Raw genomic sequence first — 11,265 nt, forward strand, 5'->3', positions numbered from 1 at the left:
GCTTAACCGACTGCGCCACCCAGGTGCCCCAAGTATTGCAAATCTTAAACTAAGTATTTTGTTGGTATCTTTTTCTGGATGACAATTATCATTAGAATTTTACGGATGGGTTAAAGTAGGACATTGTCTCCAAGGATTCCTGTGGGGATGGGGAGGGAGGATCCATCCCATCCTTACCCCTTACAATATGAAAATAAACTAATTTACTTATTTATCTACGGATGAGATAATGGGGCAGATAACTCAGAACACTGGCCTCATCAAGTCAAGATGATGGGGAAAGGACACACAATTAACTTCACAGGTTTACCTTGGGCAAAGATTGTCCAAGAGAGAAGCAATGCCAAAGATCCTTAAAAAGGAACCCTGGGAAAATTTGAGGGCAGGGTTGTTAGTTATCTCTTTTTTTTTTTTTTTTTCAACGTTTATTTATATTTGGAACAGAGAGAGACAGAGCATGAACGGGGGAGGGGCAGAGAGAGAGGGAGACACAGAATCGGAAACAGGCTCCAGGCTCTGAGCCATCAGCCCAGAGCCTGACACGGGGCTTGAACTCACGGACCGCGAGATCGTGACCTGGCTGAAGTCGGACGCTTAACCGACTGCGCCACCCAGGTGCCCCTTGAGGGCAGGGTTTTAAGTCTGTAGCAGTCTTGAATCTGGTCTTTTACAGAGTCCTATAGTGGATACCTACTTAGAACTTAGTCCTAATTCTATTGGCAGGGACTGTCTTGTCAGCCCTTTGCCTTAACAAGTTTGACAGAGATCTAGACTTGGGATCTTTAACTGAAAATTAAAAAGAAGAAAATAGTCTTTAATTTCTCAGGCAAGAACTTCTGAGAAGGTGTAATCATCCCTTCAGCTATACCTTATCCCCTTCCTAGAGAGATTCTGGGGATCTATACTAGCATTTGGGAGGCTATTTGAAGTTGAAGAGCTGGGGCCACTCCTGTCATACCTTGAATGGCAAAGGCCTTGATTTTCCAGTAAGGATCTCTCTCTATCAGGTTCAAAAGGCATTCAAGGACCTGGGATGAATAAAAAGGGCAGTGTTGAGTGGAGAGGACCAGAGGAAAAGTGAACCAGAGACAGGGACCCCTGTTATCTCTAAAATGTGCTATAATTGGGCACCTGGGTGGTTCAAGTTCAGTGTCTGACTTTTGCTTTCAGCCCAGGTCATGATCCCAGGGTCATGGGATCGAGCCCCACATTGGGTATGCACTGAGTGTGGAGCCTGTGTGAGATTCTCTCTCTCCCTCTGCCCTTCCCCCTTGCTCACATGCACACGCTTTCTCTCTCAAATAAAACAAAAAATGCTCTACAACTGAAAAATGGGCTTCTGTCAATTCTAGTGACAAATGAGCTGGAGGCTGAAGCACTGGTCTACACACACAGTGCAGTAGCTGAATTATCGCTTATCTAGATTTTCCTCCGCTCACAGTTCTGTGGTCATACAGGCTTCTTTAGAACACCTTGAATCAGGTTTCCCCCTAATAATTAGGGATTATAACTCCATTCACTGCAGTTGATCATAAAGCCCATAACTGAGGTGAGAACAGGATTCAGGGATGTGCTCAAGAGTTAAGTCTGGGCTGGCTGGGAGCAAAATGTGGTTCCAACTGATTGATGTGGCCAGTCTACCCCCTAACCTTCCAGTTTCTGATCTTTCGTTCTGTGTCCCCACAGAATGGTGAGTGTAGTATGCACAACAAGGGAAGCTCAGGTAATGCACTCTTCAGGTTAATCAGGTAAGATGGCAACATGTTTCTTTGACTCACCATCTTATCACGGATCTGCAGGGCACCTGCTGCCAAACAGGCTGCCCACCGAACTACCATGAAGTCATCAGAGAAGCAATTCAGGAAACTTGGGAGAAGCTTGGCGGTCATGAGCTTGAGCCCACCAATAAGGGAGAGAGCTTCCACACGCTCCTGGATATTTCCTTGACTCAGCTTGACTCTATAAAGCATAAGTGCTTTTATTTTCTCTCCTTAAACTTTTGGCATCCCCACCACCAATGCCCTCAAGATAAAATCCAACCTCTGTAGGGTCTCCATTATCCATTCCCACCCTTTCCTAGTCAGCCTTATGCCTGTGAGGTTGAAGTTTCACTGAGTAGAGACCTCCATTATTTACTTGGACCCCTATTACTAGCATATGCTAGGCACTAAACTATGTTGAATGACTGAATAAAGGAAACTTTCATGTACCTCTTGTTACAGTCTAGTTCTCTCCACTGCCCTCACACATGCCATCCTCATTTTGCACATTTGGCTCCCAGCCTGGAAATGTCTTCCCTTCTCTTTGCCTATGTAGTCTTTTTTTTTTTTTAAGTGGTTATTTCTTTGAGAGAAACAGAGCAGGGGACGGGCAGAGAGACGGGGAGGCAGAGGATATGAAGCAGGCTCTGTGCTGACAGCAGAGAGCCTGATGTGGGGCTCGAACTCACGAACAGCGAGATCATGCCCTGAGCTAAGTCAGACACTTAACTGACTGAGCCACCCAGGCGTCCCTGCCTGTGTAGTTTTCTTATCCATCCTCTCTGAAAGCTGACCTTACTAAGCATTTGTAAATTATGCCTGGCCTCTACAATCAGAATCATGTCATGCTTTTGAACCCTCAAACATCCAAAACACCCTCACCTAGTGGGCACTCAATTAATGATTCTTTCCTTAGGCACATTGTTAGTGTCCATAGGGACTGGTAATTTTTATTTTTAAGATAATCCTGCAGTGGGACCTAATACAATGCCAAGCATACAAAGCAACTCAGCAGATGCTGGCTGACTGGATCCCAGGCTTCCTAAACACAAGAATAGAAAAGTTACTGTGTGCGTGTTAACTGTACATTAACTGTGTACGTAACTGTGCGTCTTACCTGATTGTGTCGTGCACCTCTTTCCCAAGGCTCATTTGCCCCAGAGCTCGGGCCGCTGCACATCTCACTTCCTTATTCCAGTCACTCAGCATCAGCTGGATCAACTTATGTTTCATATCCTATAAAGAGGTATAATTTAGGTATAAAATAGCTGCCATTTATTGAATGTCAATTTTGTGCTTGGCTCTGTGCCAGGTGTTTTTACCCATCACTTAATCCTCCCAAACAATCCAGTGAGGCAGATTACCATTTGCAGATGACAAAATAGTCTTAGGTTTACTTGCCCAAGGTTAACCTGTTGAATGCTAGAACCTGGACTCAGACCCAGTTTGCTAAGCTTAGGCTCCAAACTACTATGTTGGGGTCAATGTAATCTGTACTTGAAGGACTTAAAATGTGATGGTGATACATTAATAGGGTGACCAACTCATTCCACTGTGCCTGGGATTTTTCCAGGTTTAGTACTAAAAGTCCTGTGTTCTGGACAAAGCAGGACAGTTGACCTGTATATGTTACTATATCTATATATTAGTACTTCATTCAAAAGGGAAGAGACAGGGGCACCTGGGTGCCTTCAGTTGGTCAAGCATCCGACTCGATTTTGATTTCGGCTCAGGTCATGATCTCACAGTTGTGAGGCCCTGAGCTGGGTGTGGAGCCTGCTTGGGATTCTCCCTCTCCCCATATGACCTCTGCCTGCCTGCCCCTCTCTCCCTCCTTCTGTCTCTCTCTCTCCCCACTCCCCTCCTGACCTCCTCCCTCCCCCTCTCAAAAAAAGGAAGGGAAGAGACAAAGATTACTACAGTTGTAGTTCATGATTGTGTAAATATGCCCAAGCTATTCTCCCTGTTTGAAACCTCTCTTTTAGGATTTAGCTCAAAAAGTATCTCTGAACTCTCCTCTGCCCTCTGCAAGCATAGGAAATCCCTGTAATGCTTTACAGTTGCTTCTGTTGTAGCTATTTATAACATTTATCAAGAAAAGACATAATATTTTTGCATCCCCAGTGCTGGCATAGTGGCTAGCATGTAGGATGTGGCATAGTGCCTTTCTTCATTCCAGCAATCTGACATGAAGCACTCATTTTTATCTGGTCAGTCCCCTGCCTGCTCTGCATGTCTTTTTTACTTTTAGTTGGCAATCTTGAGTGCCAAGTTCTAAGGAGGTGAATGTGCAAATGAGTCAGATTTAAAATGGAGATTCTGAGTTAGCCTGAAGTGACATTTTGCCCTTCTAACAAACCCAGGTCATGCCTGTGCTGCTGGTCAGGACTTTAGAGGAAGGGTACATGGCAGCTGGGGCAGAATTAACCCAGACTAAAACATTTTCAGGTGATTTTACTGAATTCTACCAGGTTTTGGGCTTTCCACTCAACATGCGAGGGCCCAAGGGTGGAAGGTGTTCATTTCTCATGGGTGTGGCAGTGTTCTGGGCCATTTTGGAAGTGCTCAGAGTTACAAGGAAAAGATACAGCGCCACACAGGAAGAAGGGGATATCCCCGTTTGGATAGCTGAAGATGTTTTCAAAAATAATGGCAAGAAGCAGGTCAAGTGAAAGCCCAAATGATGGTCAGGGTTTACCTTGCCTGGAAGTCCCTCTTCAGTTCTGTCCAAGTCTAGTCCATCTGTCCCACACTCCTTCCCAGAACTTAAACTGATAGATTCAGCCTACAATAATGTCTCTCTGAAAATTAAGAGCGTATCTTACATTTATCACTTGTTCTTGAATCATTTGTGTGTTTAGTCTTATTTTAAGAGTGAAAGCAAGTGAGGAGGGACAGAGAGAGAGAGTGAGCATCCTAAGCAGGCTCCACACGGCTAGTACAGAGCCTGATGCGGGGCTTGAACCCACAAACTGTGAGATCATGACCTGAACGGAAACCAAAAGTCAGACGCTTAACTGAGCCACCCAGGCGCCACAGTAGTGACTATGTTTTATACCTTCTTTATGTGCTGAACACTCAGAGCCAACATAGACACTAGTATGGTTGGGTTGTTGGGTAGTTTAAGTCCATACTTCTCAAACTATTTGCTGAAGGACCAGTTGCGGGGGGAGGGAGGTGTCACTGACTGATACTTAATGGTAGATTAATGTTAAGGCAATGTAAAAGTACTATAAAAGTTTCTAAATTCTCCTAGGTTGTTTTTTGTTTTTTTTGCTTATTTGTGGGTAGATTACAGTTTGTGGTTTGCTACCATGCTAAGGAGCAGGTGGCTTGAGTTAGACATGGTGGCATATGAAGATAATCCTGGGTTAAGGACTAAGGTAGCAGTGTGAAGACAAAGACCTGCTTGGTAAGAATGGGATACTAAGCAGCAAAACATGGAAGGGCTCCCAGCCTCCTTTTGCTTAGACTTTCCGTCCTGGAAACACAGCAGGCTTACCAAACTGACATTTCCACTGATCCGCCCAAGAGCCTGGCAGGCCACAATCCGGTCCTTCCACTGGTGGCTGTTCAGCTCCACAGCAAGCATGGTGTGTATCAGGGTCTGAGGAATGGAAGACTTATGTGGATACTTATGATAACTTTGAGAGATGCTGGAGCCTTGAAGAAGTTCTATCCTAACATGGCATTCAGCATAATTAATGTCACAATTACATGAGATGCCCATCCCTCCAAAAAGGAAAGAGTAGTTTATAAGATACAGGGTACTTTTCTATCTGAGCCCCCTGACTTCTGGAATCATAAATCTGAGAACAAAATAGAGATTTAGTGACTTGAACAGAGACTCCTGGGGCCTTCTCTTTAACTATCTTTACTCTTAAAGTGATTTGTATATGCCTCAGTCTTTGTGAGTTTCACATCTCTACTGAAAGTAAACATACTTGTGGGCCTGTGCAGTTTTCAATTCTAAACTTGTGGCAGAAGCAAATCCTACATATCACAACTCTTCTTGCAAACACAGAAACCATCTGCAACCTACTTTTCTCACCTTTCTCTCAGGTTGCAGGTGTCCCTATTCCTTGTATACACACCTGCATACCCCAGTTCACCCACACGCTTTTTCCAGCTTTATGTGTGAGATCGTCTTACTCAACCACCTGCATTTTCGATTCCTTACACGTACTGACCTCAAAGACTCAATTGTTCCCCACAACTTGGTTTCTTTCTTTGACCCTGTAATGGACACATACTGTCTCCCCACTGAGATGGCTCAGGAGCATATAAGACTGATGCTCAGTGTCCTCATTCTTCTTGTTAAACAGCTGCTGGAGGATCCTCTTAATCACGGGGTATGTGGCAGCACCTTCCAGAGCCAGGCACTGAGCTGCAGCCCAGCTGTCCACGCTGTTACCTGTCAGGTGGGGTAAAAAAAAATGGTGATCTGCTCTCCCACAGAGTGAACAGTCAGCCTTCAGCATTGGTACTCAAGGCTGTTGCCTGCCTGGTATCTCACTTCCTTGTGCCCCTCCCTGTATAGAAGTCAACGCCTATATTTAAATGGATCACATCAAGGTTTTCAGTATAGACTGAAAATCTTAACCTGAAAAGTCAAATCCTAAAAGGCTTTTACTGGGTAACAGCAACAAGGCTCTTACGACCTGGGTAAGAGATACAATTATTCATTCCCCTAGTGATTGGGAAGGCTAGAGTGGAGGCTTTCTTAAGACAATGAATTAGGTTTTTGAAGGTCTATATGCAGAAGGCCAAACCAGTCAGCCAGTTGTCCTTGTCTGCTCAGGCCCCCAGGAAAGGAAGAAACGCACTTTTTTCAGAGAGGGGTCAGCCCCCTTGGGCAAATCACCTGACAACTTTTTGCTTTATGTGGACAATGCCTGTAAGTTAATGTAGAGAATGGAAGCATGATGTGTTTGAACAGGGGTGATTTTTTTCTTTTAATTTTTAGAAAGTATTCTTTAGTATTTACATCTTTTCAATTAAAAGTAAATCTGTGGGGGCGTCTGGGTGGCTCAGTCAGTTAAGTGACTGACTTTGGCCCAGGTCATCATCTCGCAGTTGGGTTTGAGCCCCACATCGGGCTCTGTGCTTACAGCTCAGAACCTGGAGCCTGCTTCAGATTCTGTGTTTCCCTGTCTCTCTCGCTCTCTCTCTCTCTCTCTCTCTCTCTCTAAGAATAAACGTTAAAAAAAAAAAAGTTAAATCTGTGGTGGGGTGCCTGAATGGCTCAGTTGGTTAAGCATCTGACTTCGGCTCAGGTCATGGTCTTGCAGTTTGTGAGTTCAAGCCCCACGTCGGGCTCTGTGCCGACAGCTCAGAGCCTGGAGCCTGCTTTGGAGTCTATGTTTCCCTCTCTCTCTGCCCTTCTCCTGCTCGTGCTCTGTCTCAAAAAATAAATAAACATGAAAAAAATTTAAAAAAATAAATAAATAAAGGAAATCTGTGGTGAGGCTCCCGACTGGCTCAGTCCAAAGAGCATGTGACTCTTGATCTCGGAGTCCTGAGTTTGAGCCCTATGCTAGGTGTAGAGATTATATACATACATACATAAACACACAAACACAAACTTTTTTCCTTTTTTTTTTTTTTTTTTAATTTATTTTTTTTTACAGAGGGTGAAGGGGGGACCGGGGGGGGGGCGGGGAGGGGATTGAGAGAGAGAGAGAGAAAGAGAGTCCCAAGCAGGCTCCATGTTGTCAGCAAAGAGCCCAACGCAGGGCTTGATCCCACAACCCTAGGATTGCGACCTGAACCAAAATCAAGAGTCAGATGCTTAACTGACTGAGCCACCCAGGTGCCCCTACATTTGGTTTCTAGGCAAATGTATCCATGAAATATTTAGGTACCACTAGGTGGCAATGTACCTATTTTGGGAAAGTACCCTAAGAATAGCTATCTCTGGATGTTCATAAACATAAACCCAAACCCTCTAATACAGTAGACATCACAAAGCATGATATTGGAGAAGAAAGGATCAGGAAAAGCTGATGGTGATATGTCCTGTCTTTACCCCATATACCCAGGTCAGAAGTGACAAGGAGTTACTCACCCTTTAAAAGGGCAGTCTGCATGATGTCCCGGGCAAGGGGATTGTGTGACTGTATGGCATATTGGCATACTGCTGCTGCCATCCGCACATTGGCATTTTTATCACAAAGAGCAGCTTCCAGGGCAGGCTGTAGAACCTCTGGCAAGTCCTTGATAGATGGGGCCTTCACGGTCTCTTTGTCTATGTTCAAGAGAGACCCAGGTAAGAAGTGCTAGCCATGTTGATTTTCCCTGAAACACAGCTTCCTTCCCATAGCCACACAGTGGTCGGCCTCAGTCTCAGTTGCAGATATTTACTGCTACTTAATAAGAGTTTAGCTGAGCCCCTGCAATGGGCAGGCTTTTATGGCTCACTTCTGTGCTGGGTATGCCAGTTCCCAATCCTTTATCATCTGGCCTCTAAAGAGTTGGATTCAAGCTGCAGAAGGTTTCTAGCTAGATGATGGTGACCTTCACCATTAGTTTTAGTGATGAAAATCAACCTATTTACCACGTATATTTTTTGTATTTATAATAATAATAATAGCAATTATATTTAGGTAGTGCTTTGCCAATTACAGTGTTTTCATGTTATCCCATTCAACCTTCTAGCCCTCATTGACGTAGGCAAGGCACGTATTAACTGTAGAGCCCACCTGAAATGTGAGTTATTTCAGGAGTCTTTTTAGGTTTAAACAGACTCACAAGACTCATAGGCCACACAAAGCACCAGTCTTCAGAAGAATATAAGATAGGAGCACAGTTTGCCAACAGGGTAGCAGCAGGCATTCCTTTTGGCCAGAGTTCATGATGCAGTTTGTACAGCATTCCACACATCCTTCTGGGGACAAGTGCTATGTTCCACAGGAGTTAGTATGTCTTAGAACAACTCCATAGATATAATTCCAGGGTCCACAAAGGGTATGCCTGTTATTAAGTGACAGCATTCATGGAAGCCCAAAGGATGGTGCCCCTTTAAAGTATTTATATTTCACTTACAGTTTTTTCCAGTCCAAATGTGATTTATCAGAGTTTATTTTTATCATAAACAATGTTGCCTATAAAGATAGTTCCTATCCTGATCAGGTTATCTGGGCAACAGGTAGGCATTTTAACTAACGTTCAAATTCTCAAGTAGAAGGGGAAAGGGTCTGTTAACCTTTCATCCACAGTTATCCTCATTTTAGAGATAAGGAATTTGAAATTCAGATAGGCTAACTGACTTCCCAAGAAGAAACAGCTGGACCTGTGACAAGGAATTTTAAGATTTCTTATCTGTCCAGTTTTATTACTGCTGTGGGCTACTCTGCCATTTGTTAAGAATAGGCTAGATGGAAACATGTATTTTAGGGGAATATGTAGAAGTAGAAGTCAAACGAGTATTTCAAGAAATAATGAGTAAGACAATTTTCTTTGAGAATGTATGGGGAAGAAACAAGACAAAACAAATCAATCTAGACACCAACATGTGAAAGGGATCAAATGGAAGGCATAATTCGGAGCAGACAAAAGTGTTCTTTGTATGTATATGGAAGATCTGGGGATAAGATTATAATAATCAGTTGCTGCCTACTGAAGGTTTTATCTGTGCCAGGCACTGAAAATACATTATCCATTTAACACCCAAGGAAATAAGTATACAATAAAAAATGTATATGTGGGGCACATGCAACTCTTGATCTTGGGGTCGTGAGTTCAAGCCCACATTGGGCATAGAGATTTTTTTTCAAACTTTTACTTATTTTTGGGACAGAGAGAGACAGAGCATGAACGGGGGAGGGGCAGAGAGAGAGGGAGACACAGAATCGGAAACAGGCTCCAGGCTCTGAGCCATCAGCCCAGAGCCTGACGCGGGGCTCGAACTCACGGACCGCGAGATCGTGACCTGGCTGAAGTCGGACGCTTAACCGACTGCGCCACCCAGGCGCCCCTGGCATAGAGCTTTTTAAAAAAAAAGTATATGTGTGGAAGCATGTAGTGGGGAGAATGAACCAAGTCTGGGTAATGGGGCAGGGAAGACTCTTCAGAAGAGTTGATAGCTGAAAATTGAAGGACAAGTATAGAAGTTAATCAGGTAAAGAGAAATGAGGAGTTTTCCAACAGATTTAAAAACCAGTAGCAGAAATGCCCTTTATCTGGAACTTGGTAGATAGAAAATAAGTGAAATGAAACTTTAAAAAACCTAACAACTTCGTAGAAATAAAATTAGTTCCTGCCATTAAGGAGTTCCTTGTCTGGTAGGAAAGGCAAAAAAGCAAACAGACTATTATGATAGACTAATAAATATTAGGACAGAATAATATTAGGATGCTACCAGCAGCAAAGAGGAAAAAGTGCCAGTCCAGGCTTCACATAAAATGTGAGGGCATTTGAGAAATAAGTCAGTTGGTTTTATGTCCTTTCAATAGCACTTTATCATTTGGGTCCTTCTGTCTTGTTAAACTGGCGCTTCAGCAGATTACAATTCTGGCTGTTGTACATGGGAAATGTTCCTTTTTCAGTGCTTATTACTACTAAGGAAAAAAGCTATTGACACTGCTTTCCCAAGAGATTAAGACCATTGGAAAAAATGGCTGTGTCCTTAGTTCATTTTATAAAGCTAGCAAAAACTAAAACTTAACAGAAGTAAACTACCAAATGTAATAAAACATTTTAAAATATTAACAAATCAGGACACCTAGGTGGCTCAGTCAGTAAAGTGTTGATCGACTCTTGATTTCAGTTCAGGTGATCTCATGATTTGTGGGATCAAGCCCTGAGTCAGGCTCCACACTGACCATGCAGAGCCCGTTTGGGATTCTCTCTCTCTCCTTTCTCTGACCTTCCCCTGCTTGTGCTCTCTCTTCTCTAAATAAACAAGCAAACAAATAAATAAAATATTAACAAATCAAACCCAGTGGAGTAATAAAAGAATAATATATCATGATCTGTTATAGCCTAACAAGAGAATTCATCGTGTGCACAAATTAAAGGAGAAAAAACTAGGAAATGGCTGATAAAATTCACTCATTTTTATAATAAGTAGAAAAGCCTACATGCATGTTGGCATATATTTGGAAAAGCACAAAGAAAGATGTGAAATGCCAAACTAACATTGGTGACTCGGGAGTGCCATGGGGTGGGACTAGGACTGGGAAGTGAGTCGGGGGAAGAGAATTCCCTCTTTTTATATTCATCTGTTGACTGACGAATATACAAAGAGGGAAGCAGAATGAGTAGAATCTATTGGTTATGGGAAGAATAAGGATTTGTCTAGGACTCCCAGGGCCCTGACTCCGCAAATAGATGTATTGTAGGGCTGCTGATTGAGATCTGGAAAGTGGGGAGGGGTCTATGGCGATTAGTTCAGTTTGGATTTCAGATGTGCTGTCAAAAGAAGTGCTAAAATAGTCAGGAGGGGAAAGTGAATTCTGTGTGTGTGTGTGTGTGTGTGTGTGTGTGTGTGTGTGTGTGTGTGTGT

At 43.3% G+C, this 11,265-nt stretch overlaps 2 protein-coding genes across 7 annotated transcripts in view; one reads left to right on the forward strand and one right to left on the reverse strand.

Moving 5' to 3' along the window:
- Positions 1–2,209, forward strand: part of RIOX1 (ribosomal oxygenase 1) — an 8,327-nt gene extending 6,118 nt beyond the window's left edge. For 2 of the 4 annotated variants that reach the window (XM_040477630.1, XM_040477627.1), the window contains one exon: positions 1,687–2,209. The gene's annotated coding sequence lies outside the window, so the exon portion shown is untranslated. The remainder of the gene's footprint in view (positions 1–1,686) is intronic. The other 2 variants (XM_040477628.1, XM_040477629.1) reach the window with 2 other exon arrangements.
- HEATR4 (HEAT repeat containing 4) overlaps positions 1–11,265 on the reverse strand; it is a 50,933-nt gene that overhangs the window by 21,127 nt on the left and 18,541 nt on the right. For 2 of the 3 annotated variants that reach the window (XM_040477612.1, XM_040477613.1), the window contains exons 7-10: positions 7,828–8,007; positions 6,014–6,174; positions 5,263–5,367; positions 2,878–2,996 (exon numbers count right to left, since the gene is read on the reverse strand). In XM_040477612.1, coding sequence (XP_040333546.1) covers positions 2,878–2,996; positions 5,263–5,367; positions 6,014–6,174; positions 7,828–8,007 — 565 coding nt within the window. Of the gene's footprint in view, positions 1–958; positions 1,029–1,778; positions 1,960–2,877; positions 2,997–5,262; positions 5,368–6,013; positions 6,175–7,827; positions 8,008–11,265 lie in introns of all 3 variants that reach the window. The other variant, XM_040477614.1, reaches the window with a different exon arrangement.

This window comes from Herpailurus yagouaroundi, unplaced genomic scaffold (assembly GCF_014898765.1).
Source record: "Herpailurus yagouaroundi ecotype Mexico unplaced genomic scaffold, PumYag 141, whole genome shotgun sequence".
NCBI lineage: Eukaryota > Metazoa > Chordata > Mammalia > Carnivora > Felidae > Herpailurus > Herpailurus yagouaroundi.